We start from the raw sequence: 23,776 nt of genomic DNA, 5'->3' as shown, positions 1-23,776 counted from the left end.
GCGGGTTGCCAGAATAATAGCAGCGACTCCTGGTATGCACCCGATCTTAGGTCTAAGGGTCGCTTTGAGGTTTATTTCGACGTCAAACGGTATCTGGAGTTTGACGTATACATGCGTTCCCGCGTCGCATACCCGCTTCGCGCTCTCCCCCCTTCTGTGCATCGAAGTTTGCGCAAGAAAGTTGCAACTTTTTTAAAAAATACAGGAGGCTTAAGAGAGTGAATTTTTTTACGTACGCGAAATTGGCCGCGGTATCTTATTATACTGCTTTCGCACTAAAACGTAACGGGGCACCTATGAGGTAAGAATACCTGAGCCTGCCTTCGTGTTGAGTTGTGAAAGCATATGTGCGGGTGGATACGTTGTGTCGCTGCCAACGGTAATTGACGCGTCGGCTATGAGCCCTTTCAAGCTGCTGTCATTGCCACTGGCCAATCCTCCCGAGTGGGTAGGTGAGATCCGCGGATTGGTGCGTTGAAATCGCAGGTAAATGGGGAGTGGTGATTTGGCCACGAGCCTCTCGTGGCAGCTGACACAGTCATTGGCCAATCCCCTATAGAGGGTGTGTTATGTTGGTGGTTTTGCATGTTGACGTTGCAAGTAAATGAGAGAGAGAGAGAGAGAGAGAGAGAGAGAGAGAGAGAGAGAGAGAGAGAGAGAGAGAGAGAGAGAGAGAGAGAGAGAGAGAGAGAGAGAGAGAGAGAGAGAGAGAGAGAGAGAGAGAGAGAGAGAGAGAGAGAGAGAGAGAGAGAGAGAGAGAGAGAGAGAGAGAGAGAGAGACGAATTATTCGCCCAGAAGTAGGAAGCTTTGGCTCTCTTTGTCGCTATAGTCTGCTATGACATTGGTGATTTGGCCGAGAGCTTCTCATGGCAGCCAACACCGTCTTTGGCCAATCCCTCTGTGGTGATGGGTCGGTATCACGACGTCTCAGGTGAATGGGAACTGGTGAATTTTTGCTCTAAAGTTCTTTGCCTTGGAGCATATATTAACAACAAATACAGAGGCCACGCTCATAAGTACACTGATGACTCGCTACATCGTCGGCGATAGGGATCTCGATTCCTTCGTCGCTCACTACCATCTGCGCCCTGTTTAGCCACAAGTCCTCGACGACACAGTTACTGAGCTGGCTGGACTTCGCGCTGCTTTTCAGTATATTATAAAGCAGCCGGCCAATCAATGGGCTGTATTTACAGACACCAGGTAAGCACTCGAGAGCTTAAAGTCGCTTCCAAAAGAACAGCTGGCTTGGGAAATCAATCTTTTGCACTCACAAGCCATACAAAGGGGACACAGCGTAGATCTGCAGTGGCTTCCTGCCCACTGCGGAGTTGCCGGCAACGACGCAGCTGACAAAGCCGCCTCATCTGCCCAAAGTCTCTGCACTCAAGCTGTGCCGATACCATTCACGAGAAAGGATGCGGCAATACTCGCCTGGTTTCATTAAAGGGCAGCGTTCAGGGACCCCAATGGTCCCTGAACAAATCGTCCCAACTTCAAACTAGGGAAAAAATGGTCCTACCACTACTGAACCCACGCATGAGTGCCTGCATGAGGGAAGGAAGGGGGTCAGTGTGTTTATGTTTATATGTTTGCATTTGTGCACAACGTATTTTGCATCTGTTCATGTATATTATATTGGCTAAGGCTGAATTTACTTGAGTTAAACACAGTATACAATTTTTTTGTCGCACGTGTGCTTCCTTGGCCTGTTTTGTTATTGCGAATGCCAGGCAAACCAGTAGAAGACATTTCAATCAAAATATGCGTGTACTGAGCAGCCCTCGGCCGGTGTTTAAAGCGAGCACAATGACGGGCTGCCACAATTTTCTTCATGAAGGCAGTTTTCTTACGAAGCGGGGCAACACAAATGTTGTTTAAATTAAGCTGGCTGGTGTACAATACTCGCAAGGATACAAAATTTTGTTAACGTTTGAGAAGCGAGTCCCACTTGAGCCTGTGCGTTAATTGAGCCTATTTACAGTGACGGTATGTTATGTAAAGTATCAGAAATGTGAGTGGGCCGGCCCTGCTGACCGTCAGTCAACATGGAGCTGTACTGGTGCATTGCTATCGCTGATTTGTCGCTATTTTTTTAAAAAAGAACTTTACCCGATGAATGGTTTATTGCGTTAGCTAAGCTGCGTTAGTGTGCTCACCACCTGAAATGCTTCGATATCTGCAGTTCGAATCAAGCGAGGTGACACTAGTCAAGATTTTGGACCTGGATAATTTTGCAGCTTGCAGCTTAAAAACTTGTTTTTCTTTGAAAATAGGCAATACTTTGCTATTATCACGCCTTTTCACTTGCTGCAAGGTTTAGAAGACTGCTGGCTAACACACTTTGTTCATTTTGCCGCCGTACTGCGGGAGCGTGAAGTCGTGCTTAGGGCAGCAAATGAGTTCATACTCGAAGTTTGTCACCCACCATCGACAACAAACTTTATTGTTCGCAACTTCATTTGAGCACAAATATATATGCAATTTTTTCGCGCAAACACATAAGCATGTTTTTGCTCGTCTTGCTGGCGGCTTTACGCTGCCAAAAATTACGGGAACCAAAGACAGTCACACGTCACGGTTCAATGAAAAGCAAACGATTGCTGCAGGTTGATGCACCACCGCCGGCCGACTAGCCGCCTCGCAACGCCCCATAAAAAGTAAAGGTCAAAACAAGAAGGAGGTGGGGGTGGCGCACTCGCTTCGGTAGCACATTTCTTCACTTGAGATGTCCCTCATTGCACTCTTTAGAAGAAATTGGCCATGGTGCTGACTGTCGCGCAGCCTGGCTTGACCAGCGGCTCAGCCGATGCTTGCTGTCAGACGTCCGCATGTCTCGAGACTGTGCCTGTCACCAACCTCGCTTACTAGCGGCGTCTCGCGACAGGTGCGGCTTCTTAGAACACGGCTGGACTCACAAACAACCAAAAGGTCGAAAACCGCAAAAATGAAAATATTACGAAAATCAAATAACAAAAGAGAAAGAGAAATGATAAATAAAAATATTCGTCTTGAACGTATAAAAAACGCGACGACTAAAATAAAAAAAGGCCGGAGAAGAACGGTGGAAACACGAATAAAAAAATTCCCAAAACGGGCCAATCGTGTAATGAATGCCCTGCACTTGCACAAAAATGCGTGGTTGGCAGAAATACCGCGTTTAATCGTTCTAATAGTGCAAATTGAGCTAACCGGTTTAACGAAATCTGAAAAAACAAAGAAACCAAAAATAAAGAAAACTACGAAATTATAAACTGCACTCCAGCAAAATACAACAAATTTAAACAGAGAACCCACGTGGAGTTTTATAGAATCATTATGCCCGAAGGGGTGCCTACGACCATTTGTTCCGGGGCCATAAGTTCCAGGACCATAAGTTCCGGGACCATTTGTTCCTACTTTCGACTTGGGACCATTTGTTCCGGGACCATTTGTTCCGGGACTATAAGTTCCAGGGCCATTTGTTCTGGAACCATTTGTTCCGGGACCATTTGTTCCTACACCCTGCTCGGCCGAATCATGCATCGGGTGAACGACCGACAACTGATCGTTCCGCCGCATGCCTGGAGACGGCTTCGCTGAGACGGCGACGGCGTCGCCTTCCATTTCCCAGTCGGGGCGGCTCGGCTGACGCAACCGCTTTGCCTCCATTCGTCGGATTTCGAACTTCGGCCGGAGGGAGTCCTGATTGGAGCGATTCAAACTTCTCGGGGCCGCAACGGACTCCCGGGGGTATAAAAACCCGCCCGGAGGCACTTATCGGCGGCACTTTTCGGAGGCACCGAGTGGAGAGGTGCTGTCGCCTTTGCGCGAGCCATGTAACGCTGTTGTTTGCCTTGTACATACTGCATATAAATGTTGTTCCAACTTTTTGTCGGCTCGAAAAATTCATCGCTCTGCTCTGCGCCGCGTCGATAGCGGACAGAGCAAGGCAACGCCGTTACACCGGTGACTGCGCTCGGATGGCCAGTCGCAACAACGCTCAAGTTGACGTAGAGGTAAAAAGAAAGGTAAACAATTATGCAAAAAAGAAGTGACGGGATGCAGGCGGCTTCATGCACAACAGAATACTCTACATGACTCATATAGACTATCTCAGAAAGAGAGTCCAAAAGTTTCTTGTACAGAGAGGGCCATCCGTCCACCGGTTAATATTGGGAGGACGGCCTGTGGCCATCATGTGCTGGGTTCGGGCTGGCTCGAACGCTGGACGTGTTCCCAGGAGGTGGTCTAATGTCGCTTTCTCAGCGGAATTGGAGGGCAGTAGGGGAAGGTTGAACAAGTCACTGCAGGGCTAGAAGTCCATGTTGCACGAATAGCAGGTGTCATTGTCCGTAAGCAATCGTCCGTGAGCTTCTGACAGCTGTTGTCATCGCTGGTCAATCCACCTTAGTATGGTGTTAGGCCTGTATTTAAATCTTAACGTTGAACCTAACAGCGTGCAAAGGGACGTAAGACCGACGGTGCGTTAAGCTCCGGGCTACAACCGCGGTGGTTGTAGCGACATTGGGCCTCAAAGCATATCGTTAGACCGTCGCATGCCCAGTGGGACGTCAGGCAGCCGCAGCCACATGACCCGTTGAAGCCGATGGGGACGTTAGGTGGGCGCATACTCGGTTACGCAAGAGTTTTTTTAGTACCGTCGAATGCGCCACTAGTTACGCAGCTGGCGCGTTTTCTCAAAACAGGCCATACAGTGCATTCGCACTAAATGTTATATCCTGCATTCGCCGTCCCTTTAACGTACGCGTAAGCGCGTACAAACAGAAGGCAAACGTTTCAAATATAGGAACGAGAAAGAACAACGGCGTATAAACGCCCAAACACCCGCTATTTTAGTTCGTTCGAAGCCGCTCACGGGAATTGCTGGTTCCGCCTCAGAAGCGCGCAGCCGCGCGTGCCGCCGCGGATCTCGTGATTGCGCGGCACGGTATTTCGATCCCATGTAACCAGGAAATCGATTGCCGAACAAAAGCCTCGGGCAGCGTACGTTCAGTCTTTATATTCGGCAGACGCTTCCCGGTGTATGTGAGCGAGGAGGTACCGCATCACTGTTTGATTTTAATGATCGGCTGAGATTTGTGAAACTGACGTATTTGAATAATATTCTTGGGAGTCGGCAGTGAAAGTTTGCTCAATACGCTTTAGGCATTAAAGCACCGCTTTCCCCAGATTCTTAGCGGCTTTTTGTACATGACCCAATCGTCTCGGATGGTATGTCATCCGCAGTTACCTTGGGGCTCCCCCAGTACGCCTTCAATGCTGAACATTTGTGTTTGAACGTTCACATTTTCCATTTTCGGAATAGGTGTTGCACAACCAACTGCAGTTTTCTTGGTTTGCTTTTTTCTCACTTAAAATTTTCAAGCAAAAAAAAAAAAAAAAGAATGAAGGAAATGTCGAGGAGGTATGTATGCGAGTAAAATCGTTTGTTTGCGTCGTTGCAAATGCAGAGAGAGCGATAGAGGTGACAAACGAAAATAACCGTGTGCATGAGACTTCGGCGAACCATAAGGATCCTCGGCGACACACTTCGCGGCGTGCCTCACAGTCGCGGAAATCTAGTTTCTGCATGTGAAATGCCAATTTGAGTTTCTTGTTCTCGTTTTTCACAAGAACTATTCGTGTCACAATTAGTTGTTGATGATAAATATTTATTGGAGCGGAAAAGGGCGTTGTTGGGGAGGAAATAAGAAAACTCGTGGCGCATCAGCAACACGTCTTTCTTCCATTTCCTTCCTCTTCTTGCGACGTGCCTCCCCTCTCCCTCTTTTCCCCTCCCGCTCATCCATCGAGCAACGATAACGAGCTTAACGGACAGGAAAAAGAGATGGTAGCGCGCAAGAAGCCCCTCAAAGGACATTCCTCTCGGATGTATAAAAGGATTGATTAAGGCGTCCTTCCAAAACATAGCCACAGTTGCGGTATATAGTCGGCTTCAGTGCACTGGTGGGGCATCCACATCAGGGCATAGACAGACGTGTTTACAGTCGCATTCCTTTCAGAAATGCGGTCATAGCGGCCGGAATTCAAAGTTCCCAACAGCGGGCGGAGGACTCGAACAAGAGCGAGGAGCTGCATGGAATCTACGAAGACTGCGGTATTAAACACTTTTGTGGTTTTCGCCAGTTAGCGCAGGGCGACCGGACAATTATTTGCTTAGCGTGTCGTAAAAAAAAAAAAAAACACGACCAAATAAACGGAGGCATGTCGCGGCACAACGCCCCAAGGGACCGCCGACAACACCACAAAAGAAGGCAGCACCCTAGGTATGTAAACAAAAGTAAGCGTTTCCTTGCGAGAGGCATTTATCAGATCACAGAGCTCTCATTCGTGAGAAGGCGCTGAAATGCCACTGATCTCGGGAAGTACACAGACAGCGCATTTATTTCGCCTCAACAAGGATGAAAAAGCAATAAAATACACACGAAAGAAGAAAAACTCGGAGAAGAACGATCATAAAAAAAAAAAACCGGATGGTGGAAAGTTAAAAGAGCATTGCGACGAGATCCCTCACAAAGATTATATCGGGCGCCCGCCCGGGGCCTTCCTCTTTACTCGTATAACTATCGTGTATGCCTCCAGGCTCTTAATCGAGGATATAAGTCCCCTAAGTGAAAGCATTCATGAACGGAAGTGAAGCGTTCGACAGAGAGTGGAGGGAGAAGTTAGGAGGAAAGTAACCAACAAAACGGAACGGAAGAAACAACGCAGAGCAGAAAAGCCCAGACAGCGGTAGATCAACGCCGAGACACGGCTGAGCAAACGGTCGCCTCGCGGTAGCCAGAGGACAGGAGGAGAGCAAAGGCGGAAAAAAAGAGAAGTAGAGGGGGAAAATGAAAAAGAGGGATGGTGAGTAGGCACGTCAGGCGTACGCGAGATTCACGTTCATGCAACTGCTCTACGGCTGCTGCTGCTGCTGCTGCTAGGCGTCCTCGCGGTTGGGAGGTGGGCCTTCCTTTTATTTCGTCGTCGACCTGCTTCGCGCTGCAATTAGAGCCACGCCGCAGAGTGCCGCCGTGTCACCCGTTGTCCTCTTTTAAGCGGCCGACAAGACAAAATATGACCCCTGGGGCGTCTTCGCGTGGTAGCTCTGGGAACTGGAGCAGCCGGATTCGTTCCGTTCAATAACGCAGTCCGAAGCGCATCTGCGTGGTCCATTGACTGTTTGCCGGCCGGTTCGGCGAACGAATATGCCTCGTCTCTTCGACTGCTCTCTGCTGAAACGCCGAAGTGCTCGGCAAAAGTAGACCCTAAGGATAGAACCCAATCTAACCTAACCTAACTTAACCTAGCCAAAGTTATCGCTATTTATATTCATACCAATCGCCAACTAAATTCCAACATAACGCTTTTTCTTGAATAAATAAGAAATTAGGCACGTCGGCACAGCGTCGGAAAAGAAGTGATTCAATACGCCATCGCAATCTCGAACAACTGTACGTACCACAGGAAAGTATCGAAGAAAGCTTAAAATGAATTCGGAAAATGTGTTCTTTTTCTTTTTTGTCTTTTCAAGTTAATCTACGGCATTATATTTGTAGGCGAGATGGGGGTGTTATTAGCTTATATATCTAATAGAAGACATGTATACATGCATCGTAAGTCGTTGCGAAAGTCACTACGCGATCAGGCATGACTTCCTGCTTTGGGAGCCTTTTGCGGACATTTCCCCAGTTCCTAGTCCGCCTACTTTGCCGAGCTTTCGGTGCCATTATACACAACCAACAGTTTCGACAGCATATGCGTATGCTCAAAATTTACGGTGCTAAGGCAGACACTCGGTTTCATCTGAGCAAGAAAAGACACTGGGTGAAGGCGAAGAACAGACGGGGTCACAGCGCAGTGATCTGTCTAAACCTAGTACACAGGTTTATACGAAGTGGCTATACCTCGTTTGGAAGGATATGCTGCGGCTATACCTCGTTTGGAGGCTCGAGTATGTGACTCGAAATTCGCACGCATGACCTAACATTCTTTTTATTCTTAAATACATGCACACTTTCATAGATTTTTTCTCATATGGCGTAGCAGTTTAGGCGCAATGGCTCGGCTAACCTCGTCTCTACCGTTAAACGCATGAGACTATTATCGTATTAAGACGTCAGTTTCTGTTTATCACAGCTATTGTTCGGGTGGCGCACTAAAAAAAAGAAGAAAAAAGAAAACGGGTGCGAACCTTTGAAAAGGCAGTCCGCGTACGAATAAGCAAGCAAGCTGGCCACAGAAGTTGGTCCATACAATACAGACCAGTTAAAACGAAACCAAGTGCACGTCGTGCATTTTGCATTCGAAGTAGAAGAAGAAAAAGCAGCAGACGACGCCGTTGAAAAGGTAGAAAACCGAAAGCGCGGCAGCGGGAGAGGCATCAGAAAAAAACGAGAATAGAGTGGGTGGCTTATGACTGCTCTTGTGCCCTGAAATTAGGGTGAGAAGCGCATTGTGCGCCGCTGACGGGCCGGGCCGACGTCGGCAAGGGAGGAAAACGCGCCACACAAAAGCAGAAGCGCTCCGCGCGCACAACAGGTTTCTGTTTCGAGACGGCGGAGGAACACAGCAGCACTTCTTTCTCTTCGTTAGCCTAACCGTAAAACAATGCATTCTTAGATAGAAAACCGTAGAAAAAGGTTGCCGGATTGTTCTACTACGTGTTCGCTTAAAATAAAATGTCAAAACCGGTTTACGACAACTTTTATTTCGGAACGCTGGCAGTGAACTAATTCTAGTCGCGGAGGCTGCACGCGCGAGGGACGTTCCGAGGCGAAATGGAAACCAGCAGCGAAGTGTGATCCGGTCGTGTTCGTTGTTTCTGCAGGGACTTTTGCTTTTTTGTCTGTTTATCTGGATTTAATCTTCGTAAGCAAGACTACAAAAGGTAAGAATTGTTCCGCTCCTGCCGAAAATTTGTCGCGCAGGCCGAATGTCGCCGCGATTTTGATACGGCCACGGCATGTTCGATCGCGCGGTGGAACGGCACTTTGCATCAGGCCTAGCCGTTGCCGCGAGCCCGCTCTCCGCTCTGTCGTCTGCTGTTGAAGAGCGGCAGATGTTGCCGGTTGGAGTGGCGCTGATTTTTATGTTTATGTCGTCTCCTTTTCTTAAGCGTTCTGTGAAAAGGCTGTCCGCTGGCACGGCACCTGTGCAGTCTGCGGTGGTTGACAGTATCTGTGGTTAGAGGCTTTTGAGTTTTTCTCTCGACGTGCGCAAAGAAAAAAGCAACCACTGCGGGGTCAACGCTTCATCGGCGCTTTTTAAAAGCGGTTTCGGTTTGGAAGCGCTCGGCGCTTTCGCGCTGTTCGTGCGCCGAGGCGGCTATTGAGTCAAGCTCGCTTGCTTGCTTAGTGCAGAGGGAGAAAATTAAAAGCAAGCGCAAGCGTCGCGCGTACAACAGCGGTTGTTTAAAAGGAAGCGGCAGCACCGCATCTCAATTCAGCCACAGCATCGGAGTTCGCGCTCAGAGCGATCCCGTTCCAAGTGAGGGCATGGGGCGAAACGTGCCGCGTTCCTTTTCGCCAATTCCGAAGGACAGGAATCCGTGAGAGAATAAAAATAGGCGTAATGCGGGCGCGTTTTGTTTGTGGTCTTGTGCGCGCTCTTACAACTGTTCCCTCAGCGCCAGCGGAGCGTATCATCGTCGACTGTGCCATCGCGGCTCTCGCATCCGGTTTTTTCCCATTCTTCTTTCCTGCCCAGCTCGCCTCTATGCCGCTCGCTCCTCCTTTTGTTTTCTTTTCAAACGCACTTTTTTTTTATTATTCCCGCGTGTCTCGCCTCGGACGATCCGCGCGGTGCAGTCAGCTGCGCTTTGTGCGCGCAGACATCGACGTTCGAGAGCGCGTGTATGCATGTATGTGCATAGTTGGAAGCGCTCTCCTCAAGAGGACCGCTGCAGTCGGCGCCATTGATGCTGACCCCTCCATTGTCGGGGGTCAACCGGAAAATTATTTCGCCCGGTCTGTCGTGGTGCGCCTGTGTATATGTAAACCGGTCCTGAATGATACGCTGTGCTCAGGGCAAGATTGCCATCAGCTTCAAGATTGAAACGAGCATGTCACCTCACGCCGTCAAATAGCACGTTAGAAAAATCAAATCAGCTATTGAGGAGCCATTGGATGTGTGTATATGTACCGAATTTCGGCGCACGCGTTTAACTCGCCCCCGTGAAAGTGGAAATAGCCTTTCTAGCAAGAAATCATGATTTTCGGCTTCATTTCTGACTAGATTATTATATTCTAACTGGAATAGGTATACCTTCTGACTAGAAAAATTCTTAGTCTAGCTAGAGACGATTATTCCAGCTTGCGGGTTTTTCTTCTAGCTGGATTGACAAATGCTAGCTGGAAGTATATAAATCTCAGTCCAACTAGAAATGAACTAGAAACTGAGTTTACAGCTAGAAATTATGCCTATTTCTAGCTAGAATATTTTCGACTTCATTTCTGACTAGATTATTACATTCTAACTGGAATAGGTATATATACCTTCTAACTAGAAAAATTCTTAGTCTAGCTAGAGACGATCATTCCATCTTGCGGGTTTTTCTTCTAGCTGGATTGACAAATGCTAGCTGGAAGTATATAAATCTCAGTCCAGCTAGAAATGAACTAGAAACTGAATTTACAGCTAGAAATTATGCCTATTTCTAGCTAGAATGTTTCTAGCTAGACGAAATTCCTGGTTCAATAATCCAGCTAGCAAAAAACATATTTTCACCTAGGTCTAGGGAGTTTAAACTACTCCGTATTAAATAACTCCATTCCTCCACAGCTTTGGCTCACATATCACTCCTTCGTGAAGCGTTTCAGCTGTCGCGAACGCTATTCCTACGGCTCGCGTATACAAAGACGACGGAATGAGGCCGAATGTATATTTATACAAATACGTGTACACATATTCAAAAACGTTTGCACAAGGCGCGGCGGCTTGGGAAGTGGATTCGTCGTCGCACAATTCGACGATTCATTTTCCGCGACAGCGAAAAGCGGGCCGAGTCTGGCAGCATTACGGTTTTGTTTCCCGGAAAAGACGGCAACGAAAAGGCGCATATATATAGGTGTATACGAACTGGGCGTGTTCTAGTCTTGCGCCGGGCAAAATACTTTGTGTTCAGTTGCGTTCACCGCGCGTTCGCTACAGCGGGGTTCTTATCGCCACGACGATCGAACGCGTTTCCCTCGCTAATCGGTTGCGCGCACGAAGCGTGCGAATGCGCTCTGCAGCAAAACAAACTTTCTCTTCTCTAGTTGTCTGCATCCCCCTCCTGCTCTAGTCACTTGGTTTTTAAGGCGACCGCATCGCGAAACATCGTTCGCCGTTATGGGCGGTGAGAAAATAAGCTGATAGCTGAAATCTGTGCGTGCACGGGGAAAAGTTCTATTTGCGCTCACATGTAAACGTTTTGGTGAAGGAGTTGGCACGCTTGGATTTTTTCTTGTATACACTGCACGAAAATAGAACAGTGTTTTCACATGAGCTGCATGGTTATCGCCTGTTCCTTTACGGGATGATTAAGCGAATTTGTGGCCGTCTGCAATGGTCCGACACGTTTTCGGGCTCGTATGACGCGAGATATAAGCGATTTTCTCCGACTGGAGATTGAGTATATTGTAAGAAAAAAAAAAAAAAACGTTTACCTGAACCCGTTTATCTCGTTGCAGCATCATGTCTTCTGTAGATCCAATGTTCAAGTCGCTGCCCAAAAACAGCACATTCTTTACCATTTGGAGAATAGAGGCAAGTGTTAATCTTCTCTTTCTGTTCCTTCGCGCTTCATTGCGATTCTTTACGGTGCGAGGGTGTGACGAACGTATAATTCTGTCCAACTTTCAGAAAATGCAACTGGTTCCGCTTCCGAAGGACTTCTACGGATACTTCTTCAATGGAGACTCGTACATCGTTGCGGTGGTAAGAGAAATAGGTTTTAGAAACCCCAAATTATCTTTCAGCGTAGTCCAAGTGCCAGCAGCCATTTTAAGTACATGCACTGACATAGTTCGCGATAAATGCGCGCTGAAAAATTCACAGAAGTAATGGCGAGCTATAAGACCGATCTCTTTTGCAACAGTTATGCTGTAACATTACCGATTTTTACTTTTTTTTTTTAAATTTCCACCGCTACGAAGTGAGACGGAGCCAATAAACGCAAGGTGCGAATTTAGCACGTAGAATAATTGGTTGCGTCTTTCTGATTTTTATCCTGCAGTTAATTGTTGGACGTTTACTGGTAGTGGCGTTTATGCAACCAAAGGTGGTCCCTATACATTGGGACCCTACAGACATATATGTAGGGCCCCAATACTCAGGCGCATCTCCCACGCGCAAAATTGTAATTTTTTAAATGCATCATTTCTCTGGTCTCAACGACAAAACCCGTCTACCCGACTGTAGCACTTTATTTTTCAAACTTTTCCGCATGAATAAACATTAAAACGCCCGGGCCTTCATATTTCGCACAAAACAGCTTACATTGCCCCGGGAAAGGTGTCTTGCAAGCAATGCACCCGTAAAATATTGAAGCCGACTTTAAAGGAATTGGGTGTGCAGCGCTGGATAAGGACACGCTGGGGTCTAATGTATGCATTAAAATGAGCTAGGACCTTCATGTTTTTATTGTCATATTCCTCATAGTCATACTCCTCCCTTAAAAATTTATTCCCAGCAACGCATTTGTGTATAGTTGCGAAGCCAACCATAAGGTGGCTTGGTGAGGATAAATGGGGCCTTACGAAAGCATTTCAAAAAGGCCTTAAGGCCATTGTGCTTGCTTTATTATCAAACCACTTATATTGTCCCTGTAAAAACGTCTTCCCAGCAATGCAGGTGTATATAATAGTGAAGCGGGGGCTACAGTGGCGTCCCTGGAGCTATTTAATAAAAACGACCTAGGGCCTGATATCAAACTGTGTACCGGCCCTGTAAGAATATCTCCCCAGCATTGCGTTTCTGCACGAAGCCAACTTTGAATAGGTTCGGTGTACAGCAGAGCAGCTTACGCATTTATGCAATAATTGCTTTCACTTCGGAGTTCGTGTCCGAGCTACGGCGGCGAACCAATTTGCCTTCTCGTTTTTCACCCTTAGGCATCGGACGCCACAGAGAAGCCAAATTGCAACATGAAAGTAAGTACAAGCGGCTCTTAATTACCACTCACAGCCGTTGGTTACACTCGGCTGCCAGGCACGTGTGCACACGATTACTTTGAAGACCTACATGTGTTTGATGCAGAATGCCTTTAATTTGACAGTGAAATTTCTTCCTTCTGTTTTGTTAGGCCAAGAAAGCGGTTGGAAACCTCGAGATTCATATCCACTTTTGGCTCGGATCACAGACATCCCAGGTGAAATATGTGCATATGTGCCTTATTTTGAAATGAGCAACTAAGTTTGTAGGCGATCATACTGAACCGTTTCAATTTTGTTAATTGGTTGCCAATGTAAAAGACATTCAAAACTTGGCACAGAAATCTATCTATTGGCGAGCAAAGGGATACATTATCTAAATGTGGCCGTATACTACGCTTAGGCAGCGAGGTTGAACAGAAGAAAAAAGAGCTGTTGGCCATGGTTTGCAGCCAGGATATTATTTCTGAAAGTGCTAAACATTTAGGGGAAACGCTTGATTTGATAACCGCATGCAATCAGTGCAATGAGGAAACCTGCGTGAAATTGGGATTACGGTTTGGAGCAGGGAGGGGCCAGATGGTTTCAGCCGCCAACATGTCCTCCAGTCCTCTCCAAGTACATTTGGGGGCTATCTGCAGCGTTGCTTGCCCTTTTAGTGATGAAATGCTTTTTGAGAATAGGAACGTGTTACAAAACCTGAGACTTTTTTCTCACGCCTAATGTGTGCCAAATCTGAATAGAAACATGTAATAGTATATAGATAACGTATATTGTCAACAATGGGTGTCTTTCTTTCAGTTATTTTGATTTTGCAGGAGGGGGAAGACAAGCGGAAGAAATGAAGATATAAAAGTAGCAATACGTCAAAATTAAATGCCCGATGGATAATTTTATGCAACTTTGTGTGGTCATTGGCTATTGATTTTCTTTTTTTCTTCTTCCATCAGTGTCACGTTATAATGTCTACTGGTAATGTAAAAATAATCGGGTAAAAAGAACGTTAATTTGCTCCGACTGGCCAGGTTCACTCAAATAAACCTGCTGAACATGCAGTTTTTTTTTTGGCTCCGAGTGCATTTCACTTGTTCTGATGCTCACAGTGGTGGTCCTGATGCCCTCGTTCATTTCAGTAAGGCCACAATGTTTCCATAATTTCAGTCGTATAAGCAGGCCTGACTATGCAACAAAGATATTCCCATCATTATGCGGCAAATATGTGCTGCGTTAAAGAGGTGCCATTCCAGGGACCCATGCATTTTGAATAACCAATAGAAGCGATCCACATAGAAGTTTTTCTCCCGACTCGCAGGACGAAGCCGGGGTAGCCGCCTTCAAAACGGTAGAGCTGGACGACTTCCTCGGAGGCTCCCCCATCCAACACCGAGAAGTGCAGGGCTTTGAGTCCCAGCGGTTTCTCTCCTACTTCCCACGCGGCATGAGGTGATTTCTGCGCCCCCCCCCCCCTCCCCCATGCTTTTTTGCGCCGCGAGAGCGTGCGTTCAGGGTGATCTTTTTGAGCTGCAGATGTAAGGGTGAGGGAACTGAATTTTTATCATTGTCAGGGTCATGCAACAGCGGTGTGTGCTTGTCTACCACTCTTGCCTCTGCAACCCCCACCTCCTCCGAGCTACACACTCAGATGCTTCAAAATTGTTTTTTAACAATTATCGCTGACTGGACTAATTAGTAGTATTGCGTGCATGGTGAAAAGCACACATGACGAAGCTTTAACCCCCTTAAAAGCTTATGACGACCTAGGCTTGTCATGGGCGGTAGCCACTTTGTTGCCTACGACGACCTGTGGTCATGGGTCCTTCGCGATGTTCCAAGGCGCTTTCGACAAGCCCGGCTCGTCAAATGGTGCTTTTCTATGCGAAGCATAGACGGCAGCACAGGTTTTGTCATTGGCGCTTTTATTCAATGAGAGTTTGCACACTAGATTGCGGAATGCGTGCCTTGTGTTTTCTTGCACATTCTAAAAAAACATGACCCTATCGGTGCTGGGTTCTCATGCGGCTTTCTCGTGCAAGCATGAGTGATATGTCGGTGTAGTGTTTAAGTCAGGCAAAGAAGATATTGGTGAGGGTTTCACGGAAAGTGACTCTGAATATATTGCAGAATAAACCTCAAATGCCTTAGGTATGGGGTATTACACGTGGAGTGAGAAATGACAAATAAAACATTATGTGCCGTAAATTCTGTTTGCAAAGATTTTCGTTTCGAAGATGTTACTGAAGCATTTCATGCCATAAGAAAATTTGGCACTATTGGTACATAATTGTGTTTCTTAATGACCCCTTCAGAGGTTAAACTGTGGTGCCCTTTGAAGTTTCATTTCCATTTTGTTTCGTTACAATTAGCCCTCCCACATTTATGAGAAAATGCTTTCAACACCCTGCACAGTGGCTTAATGCAAGCATGTACTAGCGTCCACTTGTTTGTAAAAGCACAACAAAGGCAAGATGCTTACACCTGGAATCTTGAGCATTTGTACGACACGAAAGCAGAAAATGACGTCGGTCAATGTTCGGAATTTTCATAACGTCCGTATTTTGCAGCTTGCTCCCTGACAGCACTGCTTGTGACTTGAGTGAGCTTGCCTGTCAACTGCAATACAAACAAGCTAGATTCTGTAATAAGCAGGCCATTGGCTTGCATTCTAAGAGCACTAAGCTCCAATTATGCATCCTGATCCCCCAGTCAAGGCTACGCCAGACGTGCACAGGGGCAAATATTTGCGCCACCCACTTGCATTCATAGCCATTATCTATTAAGCTGCCAGTACTGCGCTTATCTTGAGCTGTTTGTAACAACACAGAGTACCACATCCCTTGCTTCAAGAATACCAATTCATTGCATTCCAATCCGTTTCAATGGTAGAAAGCATAGTTCTGATGTTCTTTGGTTTCGTACTCAATGAAGAGCACACATGTATGCACTTCTTCTGACTCAACGAACTCGCAGGATTCAGAGTGGAGGAGTCGCAAGTGGTCTTGCACACGTTGATGACCAGACCGTCGCCCGGATGTACATGGTCAAAGGAAAGCGCAGGCCCATTGTTAAGGAGGTATGTGCAGGCGTAACAAGCACCTTAACTCAAGTCTGTGTGCAAACATTGTCGTTATGCATTCTTTCAACTAAACAGCTGTTAAAACCACTGAGTTATGATGTAACACTGTACAGACTACTACTATTCTGCAAAGGGGTGTATCGTGCAAACATATCGACATTTGGCAGGTTAATAATATGGGGTCGCTTTCATGCACACTGTTGACGTACAGAACATCACCCGAAATTCATGTTTTCAACTGTTTCAGTTGCAAGGTGTCAGCTGGAATCACATGAATGATGGCGATGTCTTCGTCATTGATGCTCGGACCGTCATTTTCGTCTGGACTGGCCGCTATGCAAACCACGTTGAGAAAATTCAGGTACCACTTTGCTTTGTTTTGGCTTGAAATACTAGCAACTTCTAGCTGCTCTTTTTGTGTGCATTATAACTACCAGCCTTGTTTCCTGTTTCGCTTAAGTAGCTTGCAGTTGTGGCTTAGTTTGCAATTTAACATTGCCATGAACTCAATGAATGGAAAGACACAGTGAAGCTCTTCAGTTTTCATTATCACGCTTGCTTTGGCCAGTCTTCGGGTAGTCCAAGGACTCTCCTCTCCACAGGAATAGATGTAAAAAACACACTGGATTGTGTTTCGGTCAGTCTGGGCCTGATAATTGAAGAACCACAGTTAACAGAAAGTGCATGTATGTCATTACACGTAAGTTGAGCAGCAACTGAAAACTTAACCTACTATGCACCAAGCATGCATGGTTATGTTCATTGAATTTCCGAGTATATTAAATGGTCATTAACAGCAGCTAGCATCGGCTCCATTCAAGATCTAACAGCTTTTTTTATAACTGTACCTTTTAATTAGGGTGCAGTGACAGCACAGCAACTGAAGGCTGAGCATGGTGAAGGCACGATAATCATTGTTGAAGACGCTCAGGAGAAGGCGCTTAGCTCGCCCGAGAAAGAGGTAAGTCGCACAGCGCCGTTCTCTTCCTACCTGCACGTAACCTTTTTACACCACCACTGCTTAACTTGTATTCTCGGGGGGTTACGGCACAATAGGTTGCTCGGTTGGCTAGTAAGTACAAAATAACCATAGGCATTGTTGCCTTCAGCAGCTCAAGAGAATAGACAGGAAGCTATTATAATTGCCACCATTGACGCGTGACAGCCATTAACCAAAAGTCATCAGCAACATCTTCGTCAGTGCAGGACTTTGTTCAACAACCTAACTGCAAACCATCATAATCGCCATCAATGATTGTGATTGTTGTCACTGTGCTCACTGATGCAAGATGTTAGCCAAGAAACTTTCTACTTTTTAAATGCTAGCCATCATAATAGCTGCATGCAGTCTTTATAAATGGCGACTGGTAAGCATAGGTATGCAGCCCTGCTCAACAATGTCTGGTGGCCAACTTCAACATGAGTAGAAATCCCTCACATCTGCACCGAGACCATACGCACATCTTCTGTCCTTGTCTGCCAGCATTTTAGACCCGCTACTAATGTGCGGTGTGGTGAGAACGTGAGAAGATGAGGCTGTTTTAAAAGCCATTTGGTTGTGAGAGAATATACAGAGTCAAATACATTGCAGGCTGCGGGATTCCATTAGATTTCCAGTGAGCTTTTACTGTTCGAAGCACTATCTAAGTTTTTTGAATGCTTGGAAATTATGAAATATTAGGTAGTTGAGAATCAAAGTTGGCTTTGCCATGGCACACACGTGCATGGGCTCCCCTGCATTGAACATGCTCTTGTATTGGTTTTCCTGCATGACATTGAAGCTGATCAAGAGGAGCCGAACAGTGCCAATACACAGACCGTGCAGTGTTTGGACGAGAACTGCTGCGTGACAGCATCGTATATCAGCAAGCCACAAATATCTTTATCAAGTAGTAGTATTTCCTGAGAATGGTATTAGGGAGGCTCCCTGGTGGTCACAGTCTGGGCCCACCAGGATAGCATGTGTGCGTGGTTTGACCACCACTTCTCTTCATGGCCCACTTGATTCCCTTGACCTGCAGTACTTCAACCAGTTGCTGCCCCTCGAGGACAAGTTGGTCAAGAGCCACCGTGACGTGCTCACTGACGAAGCTGCCGAGAGGCACCATCGCGGGGACGTCAAGCTTTACAGGCAAGATATTACATCAATGTGGCTTGAAGGATTGGGGTGGGGGGAACCACAGCTCTCTAGACATTGCGACAGAGGAGGTTGGTGAGCACGATTAGAGAGGCATAAAAAAAAGTCAGATTTTTTTGTACATTATTCAATAAGTATTTTCATGCCTCAATGTGGTAGCAAGTGCACTGGAATTCACGTACATTTAGCTGTGCAGTGCTTCAGAAAAAGTTGGGCTGCTGTGTACCGCAGATGTTAAGTAAGGAATTTCATTGCCCCTCTTTTGATTACACAGGATAGTGCTCAGGGTTACCATGTACGAGTACATTAACAAAAGGCACGCTGTGCTGTGCGACTTTACTGTGAAACAAAAATAGGGGGAAAGAGCTGGTATACCTGTGGAAACCTAGGAACATGCTAGCAGGCAAAGAGGTCATATCTGCCACTACAGTTGGCAACAGTGATGCAGACAAGGTCGTGCAGCCCATTTGCGTTATCACTACCTGCTTGCTGGAACACTTTAAAGAGGTTTTTGTCGTTTTTATAGCATCAACGTTAACACATCTTAGTGCTATAAAAAGGCCTTATGAAGTTACGCATATTAAAAAATACGTATTAAAACTTTATTGAAATTAGATGCAAGACAAAATTTTGGTTCAACATAGAGATAGCTGCATACCTAAAGCAGTGAATTTTATTCATTAGCTGGTTTAACAAAACTTGTCCAATAGTATGAAGCTGGCCTCATGCTGTCCACAGCTTGTTTGTAAAGTAAACTGAACGATGAACCACTAAAAAGCTATCAGAGCCAGCCACAGATGGCAGCTACTTATATAATACTTTCTTTTTGCTACAGAGATCTCTCAAAGGTGTTTGGCCAATTGTACAGCCATGTCACACTACAGGGCTCAAGGCTTGCTTGAATATTGTATACAGATGCAAAGGATACAGAAATGAAAAAACAGACTACAGCTGGCACTAGCTACTGGCACTAGCTACGTCCTGTGGTACTAGACTTGGTCTTTGAATTGCAGTGTGCACTAAATAAATAAAACAATGGCCTCATCGGCTGCATGTTACTTCATGACTGTGTAGTAATGGCGCAACTTGGTGCAGGTGTTCGGATGAGGCCGGTACACTGAGGGTCACAGAGGTGAAGGCAGGACCCATTGACCAGAAGGATCTTAATACTCAGGTGAGCAATGTTGCCACGAAGTCAGTAAAAACACAAGGTTCTCGTACTTAAGAAAGTTTATCAGGGCAAAATTGTGCTCCAAAATAAACCAATGAAAGATCACATGCTGAGAAAGCAGTCTAATAGAATTATGCACACAGTTTGTGAAACTCAAGAGCTGCTTTTACTTAGGTGCAATTAATGTCACAAATTCCTTGCAGGACAAATAAAATTGTTTGCCTGCTGACGATTCACTTGTACCAGTGATGATTCACTTTCATGTCATGTATTGGATTTAAAATACGTAACACTGCAGAAAAACGTATCTCGAGATGAAGCTGCTTAAAAAGAGTATTTCAGTATCTGTGTCTTGCGCCAGTATTCCAAAATACAGTGAAAGCTCATTAATTTGAACTTGGAATTTACGGATAATTTGAACTGTACGATTCGATCCGGACAAGCTCTATGGAAGAATACGCATAAAAAAGCCTATTAATTCAGCTGGCACACGACAAAAGAAGTGCACCCACTGCCTATGCACGACCCTACATCACGTCCGAAAGGGAGAGAAAGGAGGTTAGGTAAAATCGAGCAAAACCAAAGCAGCGTTGAGGTCAAAGGTCAGCAGCAGCGGTCTCCTCTTTGTCTCGTGTGACCTCTGGGACCACTGATCTTGAAGGCTTTGCAAATATTCCAGTGTAGCTGTGTTTAAGAGACAGATAGCATGACAAGCAGCAAGGCTGCAGCATTAGCTTTTTGACATACCCTACCACTGCCCAGTTGCAGTGTACTGTTGTCCATCGCTTTCATGAATATAAACTTTGAATTGAATTTAGATTGCGTTCCCATGCAGCGAGCTTATACTATACTGTTCTTCTGTATCCGCAAAAGTATGTGAAATATCCCAATACGTCAAAATTAAATGCATCTCAGTATAAGTATTTTAGGCACAATTCATGTATCACCATATTTGTATTCTGGAATACTTTTAAAAGTATCTGTGCCCAGCCCTGCCAGAAAGCAAAGCCATGGTTATTGGATAAGAATGAGAGCTTGGTTATCAAAATGAAGCTTTAGTGTTTTCACTAATAGCGCCTGTAATGCGAAAACGCCGAAGTGAAAGAAAAACCGCTCTTGGTGGCCGGAATCGAACCAAAGTCCCTCGCGTTATGAAGCCTCCGTCTAACTGATAGCTTCATTTTGATATGGTTGAAGCGGTTTGGAAAACTTAGACGGCAACCAAAGAATCCGTCACAAGAAAGCTTCGCGTTCAATCATCGTCGTCATTTAACGGAGGGGTGCATGATTATAAGCATGTAACGTGCCGCGCTCCAGTGGGGCAGTGGGTTTTGAGATTAATTCTTTTCCTTCAGGACTCGTACATCATCGACAACGCCAGTGCAGGCATCTGGGTTTGGGTTGGCAAGAAGGCCAGCCATAAAGAGCGCACAGAGGCTATGCGGAATGCCCAGGTAAGTTCCTCTCAGCCTGGGTACACTGCACTCCCATCTTCCAGGGTTAGTACATAGAAGGAACGGAAAGCTCATTCTGCTAAACATCATGATTGGTCACACGTGATGCTAATGCAAATGGGTGCGCACAATATTTATGACGAAGAAAGACAAGGACACCGACCAGAAGTTAGTTGAGTTTAATAGAAAATTAACGTTTCGGCTCCCACATGGAAGCCTTGGTCACAATGATTGTGACCAAGGCTTTTGTGTGCAAGCGAAAACGTTAATTTCCTATCAAACTCAGCTGTCTTGTGGTCGGCGTCCTTGTCTTTCTTCGTCGAAACGCATCCTGACCAGACGGGTCGACATGAACTGGGACTGTGACAGGCCACTAGAAAACCTGCCGTTCAGAGAATAGCCACAAAGTGTAATAAGCATGGTGCTTCCGCACTGTTTCACCCTCCCCCTATAACAAAAGGGTTTCATCAAGAAGAAAGGCTACCCACACTGTACACAAGTTGCCCGAGTTGTCGAGGGTGGAGAACCAACACAATTCAAGTGCCTCTTCCGGTCCTGGAGTGAATCCGATCGCCCCATGATTGCTGGGAAGGCTCTCTCTGCAAGCAAAATTGGTAAGTGCCCCGTATCCGAATTCGTCAAGCATTGCTCCAACATTACAGCCGGAAGGCTTTTAGTAAACATCACCCCGAGTGATAAGGCTGGAGGAATGCAACAGGCATGCAGAGCGCATGTCACTAAAGCAATGACTGACCAAATGAGGAAGCGAGGTGCAGAGTTGGCAGGTCTTCCATTTGTGGTGTTTTTGCGTTTCCATTTCCAACTCTCAGCCAAGACGGTCCAGACCAAATTTGACGCCTGCACCCTTCAGTCCAACCCGACTCTGGCTGCGCAAATGCAAGTGGTGGATGACGGAAGTGGCAAGAAAGAGGTGAGGCCACCACAGCCGCCATATTGTGTGCAGACAGAGCATTCCTATGGTGCGGAAAAAATTGTGCTCTGTTCCTCACTGCTGCACCACTGAATTTTGTGGGCTTTTGAACTATCACAGCGCACTGTACAGAGAGATTAAACGAAAGGCCGGTGCACTATTACAGCACAATTTTTTGTTTTTGTTACAGCACCTTGTTTTTAATGTTGTAGATTTGGACAGAAAAATCAAGCTGATGTTTTAATGTTGCAACAGAAGATAAATCAGGTTGTTAAAAATCTAAAAAACAATTCTGCCTTTGTTTTCACAAATAAAAATGCATTTGAGCAGCACTAATATATTTTCAATGTAAAAAAAAAAAAAAAACATGGGTAGCTTTGTAGCAAACGGTGCAGTGTAAATACACAGGACACAGTGAAGCCATGGGAGGGGCACCGGCTACCACAAAGACTGCTGTTGTAATAGTTTATGGTCATGCTCGGTGTTTTCGGCACACCATTTGCTACATAAACCTTTTATTTAGACTCGTGTAATGTGCAAGAAAGCTGCAGACACTATAATGAGGTTTATGAACTCATCCAATCTGTGTCCTGTCACTGTTGTCAAGCCACAACTGAAAGCTGTGGTACCAGTGGCAGGGAACCGTTTTGAATGCCCATAAATCAGACAACAAAGTCGAATGAGCTGTAAAATTAGTTCCAAGTGGTGCATCATAAAACTGATTCTCGTATTGCACTCACCAGGGTTCATAGTATTAAAAAATATAAAGATTGCAGTTCTGTGACTAGCACTGTTTTGTCTATTGTTCCTCCAAAACTAATTATCTCTAATTATCTTGGGAACTAATTGAGCAACTGAAGCAGTAGTGGCATATCTGAAATCAGCGAAGAAAAAAGCAGCAAGACTGGCAAGTTTCACAGAGTTTACTCAGCAATTAAAAGATAGTTTTGAGAGCTACGTCCCCCCTTCAGAGCACTCTCTGTCGTGTCGTCTCACTTCAGACTTCGTGCCCTTTTTTGCACAATTGAAATGCAGCATGGATTACCAACTCGCCCAAATCTACAGCTCCGCTTAATTTGTTAATACAAGGAGCGTTAATGTTGCCCTTGCTGTAGTTTGCCACAGGGAGATTCAAAAATTTACTTCAATGTCTGTAGTCATGTTTTGGCAATTAATATATCTTAAGACATTAATTGATATAACTCACTGTCAAGGTATTGTAGGCTGTCGCTTGCATAAGCAACATTTTGTAATTTTAAAATGGCTCTCCCACCGTGGCCTATGTGCTTTTAATTAGCAGCTACCCTACTTTTGCCTGAAGAATATTCTGCAACCAAAAATGCTTTGTGACCAGGAATGGGAAAACTTTTTGGGAGAAATGGGTTAATCCCAACACCCATAAAAATTGTCCAGGGCTGGGGGAATCGCGTTGTAATCAAATCTAACCCTGAAATGAAGGGCCCCAAGAACACAGGGGAGGCATTTGTTCGTAAAGCTGTGCTGTAAAGGCGTATCATGCCCAAAAATGTGCAATCTGTCCACCATCTTAGAATTGGAGGCAGTAAATGTAGCATGCCTACCTGTCAGAGCCCGAATATCCCAGCATTAATGTTAAGGGCAGAACATGCTGACACTGTCTGGCCTTGGATCAATCACAGCCAGAACATCCCAACATTAAGGATGGAACTAGCTGACACCACCCGACAGCCCTTACGGGTTACCTCTTTACAAGACTGAACCTTGAAGCTCTTGCTCTTTTCTTCGAGAGAGGGTATTTTCTTTGTGCAGTGCTACAAGTGATGCCTTTCATTGCCGCAAGAGCTGAGAGCTAAATGCACTGAAATATGCACTATAAAACACATACATCTCAAAGGGGGAACTGGGTTTCCTT

At 45.8% G+C, this 23,776-nt stretch overlaps 1 protein-coding gene across 1 annotated transcript in view; it reads left to right on the top strand.

Annotated features, from left to right (window-relative positions):
* Window positions 1-8,727: 8,727 nt before the first annotated feature.
* The window catches only part of LOC144169896 (advillin-like), a 31,414-nt gene continuing 16,365 nt past the window's right edge, over window positions 8,728-23,776 (top strand). The window contains exons 1-14 of the mRNA XM_077699322.1: window positions 8,728-8,876; window positions 11,659-11,734; window positions 11,831-11,905; window positions 13,081-13,119; window positions 13,272-13,337; window positions 14,432-14,562; window positions 16,087-16,189; window positions 16,440-16,553; window positions 17,052-17,153; window positions 18,214-18,323; window positions 19,425-19,503; window positions 20,856-20,954; window positions 21,415-21,568; window positions 21,785-21,885. Coding sequence (XP_077555448.1) covers window positions 11,663-11,734; window positions 11,831-11,905; window positions 13,081-13,119; window positions 13,272-13,337; window positions 14,432-14,562; window positions 16,087-16,189; window positions 16,440-16,553; window positions 17,052-17,153; window positions 18,214-18,323; window positions 19,425-19,503; window positions 20,856-20,954; window positions 21,415-21,568; window positions 21,785-21,885 — 1,245 coding nt within the window. The 5' untranslated portion in view covers window positions 8,728-8,876; window positions 11,659-11,662. The remainder of the gene's footprint in view (window positions 8,877-11,658; window positions 11,735-11,830; window positions 11,906-13,080; window positions 13,120-13,271; window positions 13,338-14,431; window positions 14,563-16,086; window positions 16,190-16,439; window positions 16,554-17,051; window positions 17,154-18,213; window positions 18,324-19,424; window positions 19,504-20,855; window positions 20,955-21,414; window positions 21,569-21,784; window positions 21,886-23,776) is intronic.

This window comes from Haemaphysalis longicornis, unplaced genomic scaffold, assembly GCF_048455015.1.
Source record: "Haemaphysalis longicornis isolate Haplotype H1 unplaced genomic scaffold, Haemaphysalis longicornis Haplotype H1 scaffold_2, whole genome shotgun sequence".
Lineage (NCBI taxonomy): Eukaryota > Metazoa > Arthropoda > Arachnida > Ixodida > Ixodidae > Haemaphysalis > Haemaphysalis longicornis.
Note: the sequence above shows the minus strand (reverse complement) of the source record. Positions and strands in the feature narration are given on the sequence as shown.